The 23534-nt window shown below is 47.8% G+C and overlaps 1 protein-coding gene across 1 annotated transcript in view; it reads right to left on the reverse strand.

Annotated features, from left to right (window-relative positions):
• Fhos (Formin homology 2 domain containing) overlaps positions 1-23534 on the reverse strand; it is a 289796-nt gene that overhangs the window by 114640 nt on the left and 151622 nt on the right. Inside the window, exon 7 of the mRNA XM_065443135.2 lies at positions 17727-17848. Within this exon, the coding sequence (XP_065299207.1) occupies positions 17727-17848 (122 nt within the window). The remainder of the gene's footprint in view (positions 1-17726; positions 17849-23534) is intronic.

The raw sequence follows: 23534 nt of genomic DNA on the forward strand, positions 1-23534 counted from the left end.
AAGATTCAGGAAGTAATGCCTCCTGGCCCACTACTTTGCCAATAGTACTGCAAACATTTTGAACCCTTTATCATTAATACACTGATGTTTAAGCTGTAGAATGTCACTTGCTTGCCTTCCTATCTCTTCTCGTGTCAGAGTAATCCAGCAATCCATGGCATCTAGTGACGTCCGGTTGAAACAGCGGGCTGTAAATGAATTTGACTGCGGAAGGTTGCGCGCCCATCAACATTCATCGCCGTCTGACTGCAGTTTACGGGGATGCCTGTGTTGATGTCAGCACTGTGCGGAGGTGGGCAAGGGCTGTGAAAGACCGACATACAGCCGCACCAAATCTCCAGGATCAGCACCGAAGTGGAAGGCCCGCGACGGCCTCTGATGAGGATCATCAACATCAGGTGGATGAGTTGATCCGAACCATCGCAGGATCAAGCAGCACGAGATAACAACACTCGCCATTTCCATTGGTTAAGTGAACTACATCATTAAGGACCTCCTGCGTTACAAGTAGCTTTGCGCTCGTTGGGGTACCACAGCAACTGACGAATGACATGAAAGAGTCGAGGAAGCTTACCCAGCTCAACTGGGATCTCAGTTGAGCCGGTTTCTTCGTGGACTGCCCTCTCGGAGTCGACAGCGCGGCTGAGCTTCGTCATAAAAGCTTTTAGACCGCTAAAAGCTTTATCGGCGCCCATTGATAAAATCTGATCTCACCGCCGATTCTGTGGTGGTGTTTATGAACGATTCGGCAGGTGCGACTATACGCTGCCTTGTTGCACACTTTATGTTAGCAGTGGTGCAGGTTACAATATATGTAATATAGCAGATTTTCACGCATGCCTTGACGCAATTTCTTAGTTTAACAGAGACGTTAATACAAATCTTGCCGCGCGCCCTTCGGTCGATGTGCACAGCACTCGGTGCCATGAGACACCGCGGCGAATGCCGATGTTTGCGTCGAGCGGCAAAAACGACATCCCCGGTCGCTGCAAGCTCGCGCTAGCGAAGCGGGCGGGAAAGCGTGCAACTGTAGTCCGGATGCGGCGATCGAAGGCCGGCGACCAACATCAGCACACGCAGCCTTGCCGCCGGTATAGGCTGGCATCGCCCTTGAGGCTGAACCGTAGACGAGCCTTCTCGTAAGGCTACGGGACATGGACAGTCCGTTTCCGACGCCGCTGTCAGAAGCCGTGCTGTACTCCACGAGGCTGCGATCAGCCACAAGGCCCGCTTGCCCGTGGACCGGGAAGCCACCCCTCACCCCAATCCCCTTTCTATAATTATGCGGCCCGCCTTTCCCCCTTTTAATTCAAATATATTCTTATAACTCATCGCATATGTGTGATAGCGATTTCTACATGTGGTGCCGGATTATACGGTGAGGCGGATGGAATATGCGCGTGCACATCACAATGATCAATCAGCTAACTGACAAATTTTCACTAAGTTACTCTTACTGAGATTAGGTCACACGCATATATTCTGTAGCTAAAACGTGTTATCATCAAGCGGACATTTGGTTAATATGATCGAGCTAAGAAAAAAAATAAAGAAAAGAAAAGAGAACGCTGTGAAGAACCATACGACGCACACAGTCGATGTCTTGCGCTTCACTTGGGGTCTGCTGTGTGCTTCTATAGGAAAAGATGTGTGCTTCGAGATTCCGACCATTGCAACCTATGTGATGCATTTATTGATATGTAGCACAACAGACAGTCATGGCGCATGAACATGTTATGTTCACCTACCTGCATAACATGTGATGGCAATAGGACGAAACACTGCGAGAGGTAGCCTTGACGTCATTAGGCAACATGCGAGGATTTCTTAACCACGTGCCTGCTCTCCTAAGATCGCGGTTACGTGACGCCATCGTGCAATAAATGATGTTCCACATCCGCCCACCTCGGCTTTGAGTGGCGCTGGCTAACACTCCTAAGGCTAGATCTAGTAAACATAAATACCCAAGTTAGTGGACGAATTGATAGCCGTCGCCGTAGCACAATTGGTAGTGCAACGTACGCGTAATGCGGAGGTTGTGGTTTCGGCTCCCACCGGCGGCATGTTATCTTTCCGTCCGCTTTCTTTTCCCTTTTCTTCATTATTTTCTACATTCCAATTTAAAACCACAATTTCCCCGATGCATTCCTTGGCTTCATTGCCTGTTGGCTTTATGCGGCCATGACAAACAAACTCGAGCCCCTCAGTTCCCCTTCTTCTCTGCGAGAGCGAGAGTAACTTAATACCATTTCACCGGGACTAAAATGATGTGCCATGGGCTCAGACTCAGAGCTGCGATCTGAGCTGGAAGACCCCTTCTTGCGTTGGTTCAGGAAACGGAGGCGCAGCGTCGCCGGGATCCCAGTGGCCGCTCTAAATGCGGACTAGACGGGAATCCAGGGCAGCCCTATAAAAAGGGACGCAGCTTCCGCGCCACTAGATGGTCCTAAGGAGCGCGCGCCGTGCTATGCGATGGCCCAGTCGCCCGCGATACGCTGCGCCCAGCACGGCTCGCAGTGCCCCCCCACACGCCTGCCAAGCATTTCACAAATCAACGGCGCAACAAATAACGAATGGCCAGTTCACTTCGAGAAGCTATACCCTGTTTCGCCCAATTCACAGTTTCCGTGCGGCCCACGTCAAACAAACGTGCGCATATATAGGTAGTATGCAACGCGACCGACAAGACGCTGGCGCCGCTAAATCGGCGCTCGATAAGCAGCAGCGGCTGCACAACGTACTTACAACGTCACCCAGTGAGGCGCGCGCGCACACGTTACACATCACTTTCAGTGCCATACTCGCCAACCCTCCCGAATTTTTCAAAAAGTTTACGAATTTGAACTCGTTTTACGAGTTTACGGAAGTTACGTCAATTTTTTTTTAAATTCTGTTCGGGGATATTTTTGCTCTTCCGCCTTCGAAGATATTCTAGGAAATCTTCAGACAGACAAAGGACAACAGAGGGACACTGACTTCGTGCGGGTTTAGTCAGATGAAGTTTCTATACCAGGTAAAACCTGCAAGATCAAATTCGCTGCAAAAGTCACTGTTATCTCAAAAACAATGTGCTGCTTGCCAGTTTAATGTTGTTTAATGTTTCTTGCTGGCTCTGTGCTGCATACAAAGGTAAATAATTGTAATAAAACGCGTAAGTATCCCACAAAAGGTGCACAACCAGGGCAAACTAAACCGGCAATAAATTCAAATTCCCCCCCCCCCCTTCTCTTATTTCCGCTCCGAGTCGTGTCAGTGGGGTTTTACGAACTTTTTTGTTCACAGAAAGGTAGGTATGCTTTCACTAACATGGTCATATTGAGTGCCTTGCCTGTCAAAACAGGCGTGCAGGTGACCGAGTGAAATGACTCGTGCGTATAGCTATTGGTGCATGTTGGTGCCTCTTATTCGCATTATACTGCATTTTGTCACAAACGCGCAATAAATTTGGAGTTGGTAAAACTACAAGGAACAACAGTTATAGGTCGCTGACCGCTTTTGATTCTCTGCGCCGGTGCGCCATCCGCTGAGAGCACAATCTCTGCTCACCGTATTGTCAACACTGGATGCTGAAAGGAGGCAGCTTCGGTGTTTTTTTTTTTTTCTTTGCACGGGAAATCATGCTGGCTCGCCTGGTCAATCCTGAGAACTGCAATCGTCTTTTAAAACTCGTTTCGTCTCGAATCAACAGTTACCAGTTACCGCATTTACCACACAGCCTGCACGTGACCACTGCTGCGTTGGCAGCGGCCTTAGAGTAGACTCAACGAGTTAATTCATACTCATTTCTGATAGGAAGTGCTGACTACCATACCGCACGTGCTATCACTGCAGATGAGCCACTACGTGATCTGTTACTGTTCCCACTTCGACGCACAACGTCAATATGCGTTGACCCATCTGTATACGGGCTGATCATTCTGAAGTTTTATTGAATTTTTTTTAATCACCTTTTGCAGATAACATAATTCTGGTCTAAAAAGCGTATCCTCCGTGGAAACGAAAGTGGAAGGCATGTAAAACCTTAAGAGCTCTAAAAACCTGCGGACATTGATACCACATGCATTCTGAAACCTAAGAACACCGTATTTGTCAATGCAATGGCCGACTTCAATGCATACATCTTCTTGAGGTAAAGAGTAATATATGTGATTGATGTCCCTCCACTGACGCGCAGCCTGCTGCTGCTATAATATCTGACCTATTCCGCATAGTTTTAGATTCCTTTGAATTGACCACAGAGCATCCGTCAGACAACAAGCTGCGCTTCTTAGACTTGGAGCTATCGTTCTCAAGCAATAATGTATGTTGGGGTTACGCTCCTCGGTCTCATAAGAGCCTTCTTCCCTTTCCCTCCGCGCACTCAAAGATATATAGCCAAGCGCGGTATTGCGAGATATTGCATGAAGGCGGCCCTCATCGGGTCTTGTGACTGCCAAGTGGATGCAAGCTTCGAAATGCAAGTACATATAGCTAGGGTGAAGCTCGCAGGTTTCCCGTTACCGCTTTTAACCAACATCGCTGAAAGCCTCGCAACAAGCCTTAAGGGAAAACCATCGGCGGCTACTCAATCTGAAAATCGCTCACGGCAAATGGTTGCGTTTATCCTATATGCGCACCAGGTTGCGCATAATCTCAAAAAGGTTGTCAGCAGGGCAGGCGTTAGGTTGCTGTCCTCTGCCAGAAATAAGTTAGGTAGCCTGTGCCCTCAAGTCAATCAGGTGACCGAGAACAACAAAAAAAAGTTGTAAAAAGCAGCACAGACAGAGGTTTGTTGGTGACTGTTGTGAATGTGTGGTTTATAAGATTCCTCTTTCATACAAGCGTTCTTATATCGGTCAAACGGGGCCCCCGGTGCATCAATGACCGCGTGCGCCAACACTCAAACAAAGTTCAAAACGAGCTAGAGATAGTCAGTTATCACTGCATTGCAATTAATGCGGCTGCAAGCCGTCTATTAAAGATGTGACCTATCTCTCAAAATACCGCGATGACCGCGCACGTCGTATTTCCGAAGCTTGCCACAATCATGTTAGCGGCGAAGCATGTGTAAGCGTTCCCTCTATTTCGCTCCTTCTGAAGGAGATTGCCTTCCTATTGCACTAATTGCATTTTCCCTGCGGATGCTCCCCTGCGCATGCTAATTTTCTGTTGATTCAGTGCTTTGAGATAGCGGCGGAGTGTATATATGCTGACTGAAAGACACTTGGTTGTTAGTCAGCGCTGTAGTCTTGTGTCCCTCTCCTTGTCCTGTTGTTTAGCGGTTTTACTGCTCGTAATCATGAACCAACCAGTCCAAATGCGTACTCTTCTACAATTCTAGTCCTTGAGCTGGATTATTCAGAGAGGCGGACATCAGTTGCACGAGAAATCGAAACACATATTTAACAAATTAACTGAAATTCGCTAATCAACTTATTAATTACTTTACGGCACCTATCCACATTTACGAATTGCGGCCGGTGGGTTTGCGAGGCGTATCCATGTGGAATGAAATTTCAGAATGACGCCAGTTTGGCAATACTGGCCATCAAACTCGCCGTAAAAATGCACTGTTGTTCTACTTACTTTTTTAACAAAACGCTCTTTTACGTATCGAAGCACGAAAGCAAATGGAACTCCCATGTATTTCGTCCCTCTCTTTTGGAAATAGTATCGCGAGACTGGTGTCATTCTGGAATTTAATTCCAAATAGATACGCCTCGCAAACCCACCGCGGCCACAATTCGTAAATACCAATATGTGCCATAACGTAATTAATTAGGAATTGATTGAGTGAATTTTGTTAATTAGCTGAATATGTGCTTAGATTTCTCGCTCTAGTAATGTCCGCCTCTTCGTATATTCCAGCTCAAGGACAACAAATATGCTATTTGCCACAGCAAACTTGTAAAAATTCCGCAAAACTTCAAAATGATCACCCGGTACATAAAACCATTAGGGAAGCGATTATCCTGGGAGAGTGGCCTCGACTTTACTCGACCCAGGGAGCTCTGTTACTACTAATAGCTTCAAAATCGCTGAACTTAATAGTAGGCATGAATATTCAGCAACCTTGCCTGTGTGCTTTGTTACCTGTTACCCTTATGTGTTTTTAACGTCCGTTCCCTTCCTAGCTAGTCTCTGTCCCCTGGTCCGATAGAAGCAACAGGTTTGTGGCAGTGACGTCGCAGAGCATCACGACTCCCACTGATTGGCACCGAAGGCGCGAAACGCGCCTGCAGCCGTTGAGGGGGTAACGCGAATAGCGGCACCTTGGTCGCTCCAACAAGGCCGCCTGAGGGGCGACGCCGTGACAAAGGAGAGCAAGTGTGGCCAACGCTGACTGGCGGGTGGGCTACAAGGATACACAAGGCCTCACCTTCTCTCCACAGGCCAAAATGCCGAGAGCGTGAAAGCTCGGCGAGACGAGGCCGTTGTACGGAGTAAACAAAGGAGCTCGTTCTGCAAATCCCTTTGGTGCTTTCTTTATGGCGATTATAATACCAGCAACCACACTCGACAGCACCTCCTAAGAGCTCCGTCCTCTAATTCTCTAATTCTGCTCCCTCATTTAATTTAATAATCTCCCTCGTTTACTGGCTATGTGTCCTCTGCGCACCCACGAGATATACGCTCCGAGTCGGCGACCGTCGTGTCGTGTGCACGCGCTACCAACTCGCAGGTTTCCGAAGGCACCTCGTTTCCAACAGGCTCAGACGACGGAGCGCATCGGGAGCAATGGCACTGTCACCGTTTCAGTAGAAAGACCGATTGCCGTGTTACCGAGCCAGAAATAAACGGAGTCACGCGCTACAAAGCGCGCACTTTTGGCGAGCTGCGCAGGGAAAACCACCAGCAAGTTGCGACACGCTGGCACGGTGCACGCTCGGTTTGACTCGACGCTTAACGCGCGCCTGTATCTCTCGCTTGAAAAGAAGCCGACGTGTTGTGACGCCGCCGGGAGACGTGAGGACGGCTCGTCACCTGCGCGGCTGAGCCAAAGGAGAACAGGCGCGTGAGTCATGCGCGTTACCGTGACGCTCCCCGCGCGCCAGATGGAAGACGCGCGGCCGCGGTCACTATCGCACAGCGAGCGCGCTAGACAACCGCGCGTCCGTCAGAGATTTTCCACGCGCCAGCCGCAGGAGGCCAACGGGACGTTGCTCATGTCGCGAGCAGCGACTGTGTCCCTCCACAAGTGGGCTCACTCGGAGGGGGACAAAGAGGGCCGCTCGCACAAGCCCGTTAGTTCCGTCCCTAATTGAGCGAGACTGATGCAAGCTCACTAGAAGAAAAAAATTAAAAATCCTGAGAGTCGGTGGACATGCGGTCGTGGTTAGAGAACACGCTTTTTCCGCTCTCTTCCTTTTGTGGTCTGCTGTTCGCTGTGTGTCCAACATCCAAAACTAATACTTTAGATGTTCACATTACCATTCATAATACAACTAGCCGTTGTCGCTGAACTGCACATTGCCATCGACTTGAACAGTCCCTGCCATTCATATTTTGTGCAATATTATTGCGCTGTTAAATCACTTCTTCAACGCTTCACATATTCTCTACTGCACACAGGTCGTGAGCTCTTGAGAAGCTGATAAACGACCCTGTGCCTGCGCACCTTAGCGTAGCATCTAAGTGCTGAAATAAGCTAGATTTGGAGTTCGCACATGTACTGCTGATCATTAAATCTGACTGTTTCGCTCCCGATAGCCAATAACAACATACACTGTTTCTAACCAATCCCGTCATCATGATAGCTCATCCTACATTTTGCATAGTCAATACATAGTCAATCTTACATCGCGGTGCCGCGTGCGCAATAAGGTAAACAGAACGAACAGTTTGACGCCAGTTGTTTCGGTCTACATGGCCATGTTGAAATCTAGAAACTCGCAACTAGGCTCGTATGGCGATTGATTGCCTTCAACTTTCCAATATAAACATGTGCCGTAAGGTTTGTAATAAGGAAATTATTTAAAACAATTAATTAATTAATTAATTGTTGTAGGTGTTCTTTTAATGGCGTCCGCCTGGGCAGATGTGATTCGAGTAAATTTTATACGCTCTAAGAAAGTTTTCGATGTACAAAAGAAAAGAACACTGTAAAATTGTAAGTCACATTAGCGGCTACGGCGGAAAAAACAGAAGCCACAGAAAAAACTGTAGCGTCGAAACAACAGCTGACTAGAAGGCAGTGCCCATCATCGTATCACATTGTAATTCTAATTCGTTCATGATCACGGTAAGCATGCAGCGTATGCGCGTAGTCTGCGCATGCTTATTGAGTTCGTTCTATATATTCATTCACCTTCTTGATTATATTTTGTTCAGTTACGTCACTTTCTTCTCCATCCACTGCCTAGTCACCCAAGCGGCCGTTTGATGGTTGGTAGAGGTTCTCATACAAAAGCAGCTGGAGTCAATCACTGCTCTTTGTTTGTTCATTAAGTGCATAGCTTCGCTTCATTTGCCTCACGGAGGTCTCGACCAATGTTTCTTGCTTCAGCTGAAGCCAAGCCTACTGTTTTCATTGATCGCACGCTCTGTGTATGACTGCGCAACCACCGTGGCCGTATAACGGAAATGCCACGGTATCAAGCGGACACGTCGTTCGACGCACCTACACCCCCGCCGCCCTTCCCTTCACATCCCACCCCCACGAAGGATAAAACTTAGCGCCAATGTCGCGTGTGGCTCGCACTCCGGGCATAACGCGTACGAATCGAAGAAGAAGCCCTGTGACCTCGACTCTAGAGAGACAACGGCGCCGACAAGGCAGGTCCAGGCCGTGCCGCCAACCACAGGTTGGCGGTCCCAGATGCCAGCTCATGTGTGACGGCCCTGACCCTCTGCGCTATGTAGGAAGTACGGCCGATGCGCTCATTTGAGCGCGAACAGAGGATCGATAGGCCATTATATCAATGGCGTTCGCGCCTTTGAATAATGTGGCGCTCCCATGTCAGCCGTCCCGAATAACGCGGAATAGAAAGAACGGCTACGAGGCAGTTGTAATGTGGAACGACAATCCGCCAAGAATGAATGGGCGACGCGCCGAATCAAATATAGTAATAAGCGGAACTACCCCACGTGAGTAGAAGCGTGTTTAAAAGAAAAATATGTTCATCACATAGTATATTACTGTAATTGCACATTCCCTATTTATCGTCTCGAACCGGTAGGATACTTGTTTTATTGCACAACATGCGAACTAATTAATGTCAGCCAAATCAACATTTCGCTACTCAAAGTAATGACCTGAATTTTTTTCTTTTTTCCCCATTTTTCTTCTGCCCAGCTTCTTGGGGCACTTCTTCTCCTTTGTGCCATTCCGTGCAGAGTAGCATGTAGGCGAAAATAAGTTGGCTAAACACTCTGCATTTTTAATAAAGGGCTTTCTCTCTCTCTCCACTCAAAGTAAAGATGCAAGTTCGATCACGCGACTCGTAACGGCGAAATTTCCGAGCTGTCTTTGCTGTGAAGTCTCAGAGCGCATGCGCCACGCCTTGGCCACTGCCAATAAGTGGAGCAGCAGGCCTGTGCTAATTAAGGTCCCTAGATAAAAAAGATTTCCAAGGTAGCGGCACTCATTGTTCTTGGCGCCGTCCTCCGCACTCTCGCGCTATTAATTTCTCTAATTTTTCCTTCATTCGCGTCTGTGATTGGTGCACTGATTGCATGTGTGTTCCAACAGGCTAGAGGTGATATTCATTATATTGCAAAATGTTCAAAACTAGTGCGTATGCGCCAATGATCCGGTCTGAAGGATAATCGTAGCCAAGACACAGAACGTGTGCCACGGCAGCTGCATAAAAAGGAACACGACGCTGTACAATTCTGTACCAGCAGCTCCGTACAGCTCTGTGGAAGCTGTACAAAACAGCAAAAACTCACCACGTCAAAGTGACGTGTACGCGTTAAACATGAAGTAATATGCCGAACAAAACTGAATTTTCTTCAGAATAGCCGCAGGCTGCCCCATTCCGAAAGGAATAAAAGATGGCTGCCGGCGATCACTCAGGCACTGGCTACTCGCACCTGCCAGAGAGGATGGGTTTATTTGCACATAATACATCTTTTTGCGCGGCCGTGCAACGTTTTCGAGCACTTTCGGCACGTTTACGACCTCGTTCTGTCAACTCTTCTTTGCTGCGGATCCGTTTTAGCGTCATTCCTAAGCTTACGTTGCACGCCGCCGCGATTTTCTACCAGCCACCGCAAGCAAAGTTAATTGTAGGGTACCAATGCAGACGCCGGCCTCACCCTCTTCACCCGGTTATCGATTTTCAGTGCAGTGGCTCGGCCCCATTGAATTCCTCTTCACTTGAGCGGGCTCCTCGCCTCTTGTCAGCCAATTAAACAAGACAATCCGCTCAGTGTAGGCAATCTTATGCGTTTTTCAAGCTAAACAAAAGTGACCTCCTACGAGCAGAGCGTTTGATGGTCTGTTCAGACAACCCTGCGGGTGACCACCAGACGCTTGCGTGGGAGGTTACGCAAACTTGACGTCAGGAGAATGGAATAAAAGCATATTGGAATAGTTTTACGTTATATGGCCCCTAATTTCAATAACAACGACAAAACATACATAATGCCCAGCATTCAGCATGAGAAGAGAGTAAGCGATGGCTTATTTCACCATGTATTTCTTGCCGTCGGAGTGGACAGCAAGTAACAGGGGTGAATTTGGATCGAAGCGGGTGCATGCGAGGGCGCATGCGAGAAACCACGGTTAGTGGTGTAAAATACAACCTGCACAGTGTAGGCAGTTAGACTACACAGACTATGCTTCTTTATATAATATACCTTGTACTAGAAACTAAGCGAATACTTACTCTGTGTGTGAAATAATGTATTTATGAAAGAAGTAATTACAACCAATATGAAAGCAAATAACAAATACTCCTATTTTTCCGCATGCCCTTATTAGTTTTGAGCTTTCTTAGGGGCGCTTCCGTACAATGACAGGGAGGAAGTTCTAGGAGGAAACAAGCAGGAAAGGAGGAGTGGCGATACCTTGAAAAATTGTTTTATCTAGGGACCTTATATGAAGCTAACTGTATACATGTGTGTGTGTGTGTGTGTGTGTGTGTGTGTGTGTGTGTGTGTGTGTGTGTGTGTGCGTGCGTGTGTGCGCGTGCGTGCGTGCGTGCGTGCGTGCGTGCGTGCGTGCGTGCGTGCGTGCGTGCGCGCGCGCGTGGTTACTGAGACGAATGCCGGGTCGACGGTCGTGACGTCAGTGAACTGAAGGTATTTTCATTTCCACGCGTCGACTTCTCTGTGTCTGTGTATGTTCATAATCCGCGGCCGGATCAAGAATCGCGTCTGAGGTTGTGAGCTCGCCACAGCCCCGTAGCCGAAAATCATGGTAGATGTGAGTGTGAATTAGTGAAAAGTATGAAAAGGCAACTCATTGAGAAGGCATGAGAGGTGAGGGTATGAGAATCAAACCACGAAGAAAGGGCGCTCCGCGATTACAAAACGCAAGACCGGCCCATATTCAGCGTACAAACACCACATGAAAGCAGCCAATTTCCGCGTAGGAAAGCCACGCCCTTATTCCGGCAATGCCAAGCGTGAATCTCGACGCGATCTTTCATGAGCGTGGCTGAGACGACGTTCATAAACGGAACAGCGAACAGTACATGCGCGGAGATGCGCGACGTGTGAAGGCGACGCTGATGACGCCATGGCAATGCCGTCGCACCAAACGAATTTACCATACGTGGCTGACGTCAGGCCCATAGTGCAGTGAAGAGGAAACCGAACAGCACACGCCCGGCGATGCACGAACGCAGCAGAGCGTTAAAAGGGAGCAGGAGGTGAAAATGCAGGATAGTGCACCATGCCGCAGCAATACACCAAATTAACGCTACGCAATGCCACCGTCACAAATACAGTTAGATTGGGTTTTTTTTTTCTTTCTTTCTTTCTTTCTTCGTCCGAGCTAGAAGACAAAACTTGTCCTTCCCGGAAATGTACGTACTGAGTGCTGCACGCGACATGTCGAAATTTTCTTTTACTATGCAAAAAGAGTCGGAAAGCGAGCTATGTCATCTGCATTGCTTACAGCGCGAGTTCGGCGACTTTGGCCGTTAATTTCTGGCTTAGCTTACATACTTTCTTTGCTCAGATAATTGATTTATTTAGAATGTTTCCGCGGCCAAGCAAGCGACGACGCGTGTAATCTAAAAAAAGAAAGAAAGCAATAATAATGCCCCCCCCCCCCTCCCAAACCAACCGGAGGCTGATGCGCGCAGGATACGCACACTACTGGCCTGCGCAGAGTGGTTCCGTTTACAAGTGCCAGCCGCGATTGGTCATCACCACGGCGGGCCCCTGAGCCCCCCACCCACTCCAACCAATGAGGAAACACTGTTACGTAAGAGGAGTTTTGTGAATACGGGTCTACAACTGTCGTTGGCGGTGGCCCCGTTCTTAGCAGCGGCAACAACGCTGCAGGCATGTGACACGTCAGTGCTACCCGACCTGGCCGCCGCGTGCTGAACCGTAAAAAAGTTTTTCCCCACGTTTCTAGAACTGGGCAATGCGCCTGTGAGCGCTTACAAGTGGAAAAGCAATGGTGAGGCAACGGGAGCCGATGTCATGACTTGTTACAGGAACACAAATGGTGTGACGCTCATAACCCGAATGAGTGAAACAGCAAGAAGAAAACTAGTGATAGCAGAGAGTTCGTATGTTGACACTGTCTTTCAGGCTCCTTGCCTATAAATTCCGTTTCTCAATGAAACATTGCACAAGTTACTGCTCCACGTGCTCGTGAAGCACACAAAATTCATTTATCATGAGAAGGAGAAAGTTAAGCAAAAGAAGAGAAACGTCGCTCGCCATGCCACGACGACTTCCCGAGAACAAATATTTGCAAGCGCGACACCCCGCTGCCAGTTCCATTTGAGCGACACATATTCACGGAGTCTCTGGCGTAGTTCATTATTTCTTTTTCCCTAAGGCAGCCTTCACGGCACCTCTAGTGGCTCCTAGGCCCTCGCCCCTCTGTAGTCCACTATATCTCGATACGGCAGCTTCACGAAGGTTGTCTATTTCACGCAACAGTTTACCTGCAGAAAGGCAGATCTGCTCTAGACAACGGTACCTGCCCTAACGCACTGCAAGGAGTTATTACCTTTAGACTGAAAGTGAACCCATTCTCTAGTACCCAGCGCACCTCGGGGCCCGAGCCCCGCTTCTGCGAGCCCGCGTCCCGCCGCGTGGCGCCGCCGGACGGCGTTCCGGCGGAGCGGCTCAGGAATGCGGTCGCCACCTGCCAAAAAGCGCCGCCCCCAGTTGGTTCTTTTTGCGTTTCCACGAGAGGAAACGACGAGGGGCGGTGGGCAAGGGTGGCGGGGAAGGGGACGTCACCGGATCCGTGCGAGCCACGTGTCGGCCGGGGGCCACCAATCGCGGTCACCCGTTGAGCCGCGGCTCGTACCCGCAGTTTCACAACTCCGCGGCTCGTGCCTTCTAGCAGCGCGCTCCCCGTGCACCGGCGTAGAACAGCGCGCTACTGGCACACGGCGCTTGGCGGCTGCGCAGCGACACGCGCACTCGGCGCTGCTATTTCCGTGGCGCAACAAAGGAGGCGAGGGCCTGGATCCTCTCGCGCCCGCCGCGGGCAGCACTGAGTCCAGGCTTCGTAGCGGTTATCCTCACGTCACTTTTCGCCCTCTGTCACTGGCTGGCACGCCGCTGTTTTCGCCGGGATCGGCCACTCAGCGCGAAGTGGTTGATTAAGAGAAGAGTACCGATCAAAGGAAAAGACTTCAAAAAAAAAAGAATTAAATTCTGGGGTTTTACGTGCCAAAACCACGATTCGGTTATGAGGCATGCACGAGGGACTGCGGTTTAATTTTGACCTCCTGGGGTTCTTTTAACGTGCACCCAATGCACGGTACACGGGCGTCTTTGCATTTCACCCCCATTGAAATGCGACCCGGCGCCCTCGGGCTTTGTAGCGCAACGCCATAGCCACTACGCCACCACGGCGGGTAAAGGAAAATACTCACTGCAAAGTACTATCGCCAATATCGCGCTCAGCATGAGGTACAACGCGAAAGTGCGTGGTAAAACGGCCGCGCTGTAGCTCGTACTGAGCGCGCTTGCATAGCGATAGGACGTTCACCGGACTGCTATAATGAGACGTTTCCTTTAGCTCGATTCCATTTACTTATCACCCAGAACTGACAATCAGCCGATTCTGGTAATAAAGAGGGGCACCGCTCGGCGCAATGACGAAGTGCGAAAATATTATTGACGTAATCCATGCCCTCCTCTGCCGTTAAGAACGGACGAGCGGAAGTTGAAATAAAGGTTTGGTGCTAAAAACATGCACATATAAGTGACTATATATATATAGAACTAAAGTATTACATAGCATAGCAGTCTGGGCTATGAGAAGTGCTGTTTAGAACGTCAACCTCAGCTGCGTAACGCCATAACCCCCGATGCACCCCAGTGGGTCATGCTGTACATTATACGCCAATATGAAGGGGACCGTGCACTTCATCTGTTTTCAAACCGCCATTCTCGCAAGCTTGTAAGTCAGGATATCATTCACTGACGCTTGCTATATGAATAGTTGTCCAGTTGAAGAATCGTGCTCATGAAATCCTTTTTTTTTCTTCTTTATTTAGTGCGCACACGAGGACAATCACCGGTTTTAAACGCAAATTTGGTGTTCGCTTTCACATTGGCAATCGTGTAAACGCGTCAGAAAGATGAAGCGAGAATCTCTGCCAGAAACTACTGCAGTTCCCTACACATATCTAAGTACACGTACGCGTTGCCATTCAACTGTGACTGACCACACGTAACAAGAGGGTGGAATCACTAGCTACTTGTTCTCACGAAAGTCAGACGGCGCCTCTATCGCTACATCGTTATCATTGGCTGGCTCCTGTTCTTACGAATCCTCATCGCGTGAGAACCTGGTTTTCGGCCTGTCCTTCACCAGTAGCCCTTCATCAGACTTTTCTTCCTCTTTTTCGTGCGCAGTTTCCACGTTAGAAAAAAGCGAATTCGCTTTTACAAAGGAAGAAAGCTGAAACAACGGCCCATCTGGCAACCAGGGCTGCTTTGTAGGCCCCATGATGGCGACATAGCGCGCGCGTCCATTAGGCGCATCGGCTGCGCCTTAATGAACCCCTCGCCTCCCTCGTGCCGGCCACGCGCTGCTGCCGCGACACGCGTCCAGTAATGGTCGCGCACGGGACCGCCACCGCGCGCTCTCGTCGTTTGTCGCCAAGACCGAATGCGTCGTCAGATGCTGCGCTGGGCCATTGCGCGTGCACATGTTCACCGGACTTAATGACGCGTAACCTCGGCAGGCCATGCGCCCGCCAAGGTGATCCTCCTCGTTGCCCAATGACCTGAGAAAGCGCTCAGGAGAAGTGTGACGCCTCACAACGTGCCGCATCGGTGAGCCATTGGCGGCACAGATGAGTACGTTGCGACACGCGACTTTGAAGACGGACAGAGAGCTGCCTGACTACCTTCGAAGAAAACACGCAAGTGCAAGGTAAAGTAGACGCAGCATGCACGATTCTGCGGCCTGATTCTTGAGAGCAGTGTGAAGAAAATTATGAGAGATGGAGGGCTCATGTGCAACAGCGGCACGTGTACGAGGCAAAGCACGGCTCCATAGTCGAGCCAGATAGCAAGCAAATGCCGTCGCACCTCAGCACCGTTCCCCGGACACAGAGACGCTCCTCTCACACACAACGAAATCACCAAATTCTTTTACTTAGAGAGAAGGGTTTTCCCCCCGCCTCACTCCAAGCTAAGCAGGCCGCAGGCGGTCACACTAAGACTTCTGCAAACTAACTCCTACCCAAATCCGGTGTCCCTTAATAGTATATATCCCGAGATTTATCCGAATTGTTCTTGCGCGGCCTGTGGTGAGGTAGCTACGGTGCCTCATGTGCTCTGGGAGTGCGGGTCGCTGGGCCCGAAGTTCACCAAGGAACAGTGGGACGCGCTCCTGAGAAGTCCCGTCTTTGAGGACCAAATCCTGGCCGTCCAGCGCGCCCGCGATCGGGCCGGCAGACTAGATCTGTCAGTCCCGTCGTGGGATTAGCCGGGTGCGCGTTTTATCACGCTTTGCTGGACCAAATAAAAGTTTATTCACTCACTCACTCACTCAGCACCGTATAATTCGTATACCGTTTCGCACCCCCCCCCTTCCCCCCGGCTTTGAATGTACGTTAGAGACAACCCACTCAGACCATGGTCATGCGTACTCTACGCCCACTGTTTGCTTGTGTAGCTTCGAAACTTAGTCCACTAGTTAAAATATGCAAAAAATTGGGCCCAAGACATCAGAACAAGATATATATATATATATATATATATATATATATATATATATATATATATATATATATATATATATATATATATATATATATATATATATATATATATATATATATATATATATATATATATATATATATATATATATATATATATATATATATATATATATATATATATATATATATATATATATATATATATATATATATATATATATATACTCAACGAACTAAGCTACTAGTTTGCTAAGAAGGTTGTAACACTCGTCAACTTAAAGTGGACAAGAAAGCTGGCCTAGTTGGTAATTAGAACTGTGCGACATCGTTAATCAACCACCGTAAAATCTTGACGAGACGAAGGAAAATATAAGTGCATAGGACGAACGTTACACCTGCATTCGTCCTGTGCACTTGTATCTTTGTACAATCAGCGTCTAGCGCTGCTTATTCATGCTTCGCTCATATGGCCATTTACGGCGCCCTCAAAAACAAAAAATGGCTTTCGCCTGCCCAGAACGCAGCAGCGCAAGAGTACTCTCGCTAGTGTAGAGAAAAGGCCAACTCAAGTGTCTTCCATGTCCTTCCTGGTTTATTATTATTTTTTTTTTTACATTTTTGTGAATACACACTGCTGATGCCTGATAAACTACACTTGTTCACTGTGAAGCGCAACAGACAAAACATCGCAACTTGATCAAAAACAGACGTGAAAACAAAGACGTGAAAGTCAGCAGTAGGCAGTGAAGCTGGGGTAGGACTTTAAAAAAAAAGTTCGTTCCGATATACACTGTAGCTTGTCACCAGAGCGCTGACTCGCAGAGTATACGTCGTCTATACATTTTTTTTTTACTCTCTCTTTGCCTTTCGCGCAGCATATGTTTGTATCACGGCGCAATGTTTGGACGCGCTCACGTGGCGCTGCTCCCGCTGGGATCTCCCGCGAGATACCATGTTCCCGCACTTATCGGTGCGACAGGTATGCATATCAAACAGATTCATCGCCGCGGCACTTCGTTCGACATATATGCCATCGCCAGGCACTTGTATGTCTCTCTCCTTCGAGACTTCCTAGTGCAGCGGTGCGCTCGCACTGGATCTCGGCACCTGCCACTGATCTGTTCTAGCTACTTTTTCGCATAGCGCGGGATAAATGTGGGGCCAGCTACCAATGGAGCCCTTCGCCTCCGATCGCCACAGCTCCACTTTAACCCAGCAGTTTTTCCCGGTATACACAACGCTCAGTGCAGCGAACAGCTAGACGAATCCAAGCGGCCTCGCGGCATATATGTTGCGCAGCCTGGCCTCAGATCCAACTTGCCGCACATACGAAGATATATGCTATAACAGCGCGTGCATAGGCGGGCGATTGGGGCGCCGCAACCGCAAGAGCATGCGCGAACAAAACAGCCGACTCACTTGTCCTGGAATCCTTCGAAGTCGTCGCCCTGCTCGTCGATTGTCGACTCGAGGTCCAGGTAGCTGCCATAGTCGTTGTCGGTCGCATTGATCTTGTACAGTTGCAGCGTGCAGTCGTCCAACTGCGCCAAAGTGGAAGCAAAATATGGGGGGTCGTGAAAATCGAACCTAGGAACGTGGACAAAACGGCGCATATATGAACAAGTAGGCGTTGTGGCGGGCAAAAGCCCAGCCGTTCACTGGCCTCACCTCGACTTCCATCCTCAAGCTTCAGTAAGAGCATGCTTACAAACAAGTTTAAACGATAGGCTGACAAACCGCACTAAGTTTTGTACTTGAGAATCCGTAGCTCGCGATGTCCTGTCGTAAGAACTTACAAACTAGTGCTCTTATCTTACGCAAACCTGCAGTTTTTAATTGTTATGACCGGTGAAATGACGGTTTGATGCAGTGCCAGCACTTTACTTAAAGTCAGCAGGAGCAAGAGTGTTGGTTGCTGCAGGCCTTGCAAAAGCTGCCGCCATCTTACTCCACCCGTGGGCCATTAATCAAGTGCGGTATTGCGTGAAGCCCGTCACAATACATATGGTAGCACAAGGCATGTGGTACCAAAAGACTAATGGTGAAGACGTATTTACACAGGGGCGCAACAGGCTGCGCGCCATCCATTCCACGGCTCACTATTCACACTCCAGCTCTGTATCACGGAGAAATTAGACGAGCTAGGTAAGAGCCGAAACAGCCCTCTTCTAAATGTCCAGTGTCGTTGCTGGAACAAAACACCCCTTGTTGGTACGTCTGAGGCCATTTCGCGCTTCAGGCTATCTATTAACACTTTTCGTTCTTTATCACATTCAGGACACTCTCAAAAATAATGGTTGACGTCACCAAGCGCTTCGAAGTGTATACACGACGATAACGCCTGTCCTGTCTTGCATCGCCACGCAGTAGTTTTCGCTGGCTTTGTGCGGATGCGATATAAAGCAGGGTAGCTTCACTTCTGCAAGTCCCCTAGTCAGACTATATGTGCGGTGTAGTCCACAAGCCAGTCAGTTATTTCTCTCTGTTATATATATGAGAGGACACTGGTCCTGTTTGGCAATAGTTTATGACACAAGCGAACTACTGCAGGTTTGAGTGTGTGTGTGTGTGTGTGTGTGTGTGTGTGTGTGTGTGTGTGTGTGTGTGTGTGTGTGTGTGTGTGTGTGTGTGAGAGAGAGAGAGAGGAGAAAGTAAACCGAGGAATTTATCCGGCCGGCACCCTGCTCCCTTTTATGCCTGGCACATCGCCTAAGAACAAAGGCCCATATCCTTCGAACACCCACAACAGACAAGTACATGCCTTCAGGCAGGCGAAGGGCCTGCTCAAGGTAACAGTTGTATTATTGTGCACCAAGCGTGGGAAACTCAACAGAGAATAATGGAACCTTAGCCCCGCCACCCCGAAAAAAAATCCTGGCTACGCGCCTGTGGACAAGACACTGTCAACGTCGAGCGCCTCAAGCTGTACTATGATCCTCATTTAGTGAGGAGCCGTTAGGTCGCCGAATGGCTCCCTTTTCGTTCCCGGGGGTCAATGTAGCGAAGAAGAGGGTCGCTATAGTGGGCCATCCTCTCCAGCGCTGGTGACTAATAAACACCTTCACAACATGCATATATATATATATATATATATATATATATATATATATATATATATATATATATATATATATATATATATATATATATATATATATATATATATATATATATATATATCTGCTGGACGACGCGTCGGAAACGATGGCTACGAACCTGTTGTGTCGAAACTTGGTGGCAACTTGGCTGTAAATGTGTTACAAGCTTTGTTGGTGCGAGTAGTCGTACGGCGAATCGAATTACTTTTACAAAGCTGAATTCCGCGCTTAAGAGGAGGCCTTAGCTCGGCCGCTTCTACCTAAACACATAGCAACCGAGAAATCGTTTTCCTCGGCAGCTACCGCATCGATCTTGATTAGGTTTGTTGCATATAAAGGAAAAAGTTAAAATCGAGTGACTGTGGAAATCAAATTTTTTGTTCAGGCCGCTAATTTTTTAGAAAAGGATATGGAAAACAACAAAATTTTGACAACTCAGCTATCAAATTGACACCTCTTTAACTCTGCGATGAGAATGTTACCACAAATGTGTAAACAGCACTTAATAACATATGTAAAGCGGACAAAATTGACGTATTATGCACAGCTCTGGAGTATGCAAGACGCTGCTGCGGGACCCTCGTAAACATTGTAACAATTTCACGTAAGCTGTAAATTCATATATAAAATTTGTCCGTTTAAGATGTTCTAACGGCTGCAGTTTACAGAACTGCGATATCTGTTTTTCGTGCAGAGTTACGGATTTGTATTTTTTTGTTTACCTTACCTATTTTCGACAAATGTGTGAAAGGTAGTGTGAAATTATTTTTTTTTCCCTTTTCCGAACAAACAATCTTTGCTGAACAACGACAACACCCTAGAGGTAATAAATATATAAATAGATGCACTGCAACGCCGCAAACAAGATCAATCAATCAATCACCAATCACCCTGTAAACAGACATACGGCAAAGACGGCTTGAATTGCAGGGTATGGGTGCTAGCGCATGCTACATGGAGTTCGCGTAAAGCGCAACGTCACAGAAGGCAAACATTAAGGAATCGAACATCGTCCTGCAATGAAAAAGAATAGCTCGCGGCAGAATACTGCAGAAGCACGGAGCTCTTCCCGCAAGCATTTAAGAACGCGGCCCCACGTGCAGACCGGCGGCTCCAGCCTTGCGCGGACACTCGAGACCGTGCGACCAGCTCGCCTTCAGTCAACACGCAGCGGGCACACAAAGCCCGAGCAGCAGCCGTTCACGAATGAGGCGAGCACGCAACGCACGCCGCGGCGATCGAAGCAGCGGGTGACTCGCGCACTCAGCCATTTTCCGGTCGACTGAGCCTGCGATGCTCCACACGACAGAAAGTGTGTGTGTGTTTAGAAAGAGTTGGGGGGGGGGGGGGGGTTACAAAGAAGCCTGCCCGAGGGCTACCGGAGTGCCACAGCCGTCTCGAGTAAGCGCAGCTGCCAAAAAAAAAAGCAAAAAAAAAGGGGGGGGGAACGAAAGATCCCCACACACAAGGCTTATAAATCGGCAGGCCGTCGAACGCTGCCCGACGCTGTTTCATAACCGAGAAAACACCGAGAGAAGGAAGCATGTCTCGCATGGTCACCGATGTGTGGCGACGACCTTTTTACAAGGCGCGCCAGTCGCCGCCGAATCTGACCTCGGGTCATGGGAATGCAGCCAGACGAAAGCGTGACTGCAGGTGGTGCCTAATACCGTAAAATGGCAGAGCAAACTCCCAGCACGAAACAAAGTGTCCGTCTATGCTCTTTATTATCTCCCGACAACTCACCGAGCCGCAGGCGTGAGTTGCGATAGCAAGTCGCATACCTGCTGTAATGACCGATATACCACGCGTGAGCGCCTGCTTTCTTACTTTTTTCTCCCTGGGCCAGCCGTTGATTAAGAAATACTAGTAGATAACGTACACCGAACTAAAGCAACAACAATTTACCTTACAAAGGGTGACAAGGAACGGATAATGCATTACCCGACTTCATTACTTCATTACCCGTTATCGCCGACAGAAGAAAAGAAACAAGCGGAAGCGTTGAACACATTCTTCCATTCTGTATTTACCCCCGACAACGGCATTACGCATGCTTACAGGCCAGAAAATATAAAGCACAACGAAACACTGAGCGCTCCAGTCGTAACTGAAGCAGGCGTGTTCGCACTATTATTAAATTTAGATGATAAAAAGTGCAACGGTCCTGACGGAATCCCGAACTGTTTCCTGAAACGTTATGCCGAGCCTGTAAGCAAATACTTATGCCTTATTTACAATAAATCAATCTCTGAACAATGTATCCCAGCAGAATGGAAAATTGCTAAAATAGTGCCCGTCTACAAATCAGGCAATATTTCTTGTCAGTCAAACTATAGGCCTATTTCTCTCACATGTACATGCTGCAAAATCTTGGAACATATTATCTTAAAATCCGTTAAACAGTTCATTGAGGCAAACAATGTCCTCCATCCATGCCAACATGGCTTCAGGACTGGTCTGTCTACCATTACCCAACTCGTTGAGATATTACACGATTTCGCCAAAGCAATTAACGACCAGACACAAATAGATGTTATTTACCTAGACTTCTCAAAGGCCTTTGATCGTGTCTGCCATGCTAAACTACTCCTAAAGCTTAAACATATACTAGGAGATGGGCCAATTTTTCGTTGGATTAGCAATTACTTATCTGACCGCCGCCAGTTTGTTCAGTTAGGCTCCCACGCTTCTGAAACTGTACCAGTACTTTCTGGTGTACCCCAGGGTTCCGTTTTGGCCCCTATCCTGTTTCTTTTGTTCATAAATGACATAACTAATCAGATTGAATCCAAAATTAGGTTATTTGCAGACGATCGCGTCCTGTATAGAGAAGTACTAAACCGGCAAGACCAAATTAGTCTTAACAAGGATTTTTCTCTGATAGTGCAATGGTGTGAAGACTGGCAAATGGCCATCAACTTCGATAAAACAGTTTCAATGTCAGTAACAAAAAAGAAATACAAGCTTACTTTTTCATACGGCTGTGATAATACTATACTTAACACTGTCACTCAGTACAAGTACTTGGGTGTTATCATATCATCAGACTTAGGATGGTCGGCTCATGTAGAGTACGTAGCAAGCAAAGCGATGCGAAAGCTTATGTTCTTAAAACGGGCCCTGCGATACTCTACGAATGAGGCTAAGCTCTTGGCCTATGTTACAATCATACGTCCTATCTTAGAATATGCGAACGTGGCGTGGTTTCCCTTTGCCCAAAATCAAATCGCCACTCTTGAGGCTGTCCAGCGAAAAGCCGCGCGGTTTATCTGTAACCGATTTCGGCGCACCGACTCGCCTACTCAGATGCTATACGAAATCGGCCTTCACACACTAAGCAGTCGTGCGATGCTGTACCGACTCAAATTTTTGTATCTCATCCTGCATAATAAGGTACATGTGGATTCCAACACCTATATTTCCTATAACACATCCAGAGAAACCCGTCACAAGCATCACCTAACACTCCAAGAATATTCTTGCACTAACAATACATTCAGCTTCTCGTTCTTCCCGCGAGCAGTTCGCGATTGGAATGCTTTAGCCCAGACGTTGGTCGCTCAGACTACTGTTGACAAATTTGTTGAAATAGTTGGCGCAACAGCATTGTCAATCACTACTAAATGATATGTTATCATTGTCTTTATCATTGTATTGTCAAATGTTTTTGGAAATGTGTGATGTGAAATGATGTATGATGCTATCAATTGTATAACCATATGCTTATCCTTCTTTTGTCTCTTGCAAAATATCATATGACATTGAAACAAGCTCTTTGTGCGTTATGTTTTTGCCATATTATTGCTCTTAACATAGGCCCATGAAACTCTACTCTTGCCAAGTGCCCTTTTGTATTCTGTACTACTATGTCTACAGACCCTTCTAACCCACTCCTGTAAAAATCCCTGATGGGATTGACAGTATCACAAAATAAATAAATAAATAAATAAATAAATAAATAAATAAATAAATAAATAAATAAATAAATAAATTAATAAATTAAGGGGAACTATAAAGCGCCATATTGGTGCGGCGCATCACTACCTGGTAATATTGTACTCAATATTCGAATCAGGCGCACATGTAGCCTCAGTCTAAAAAATCGCGCACATGCACAAACCAAATA

Source organism: Dermacentor albipictus, chromosome 1 (genome assembly GCF_038994185.2).
Source record: "Dermacentor albipictus isolate Rhodes 1998 colony chromosome 1, USDA_Dalb.pri_finalv2, whole genome shotgun sequence".
NCBI classification, from domain to species: domain Eukaryota; kingdom Metazoa; phylum Arthropoda; class Arachnida; order Ixodida; family Ixodidae; genus Dermacentor; species Dermacentor albipictus.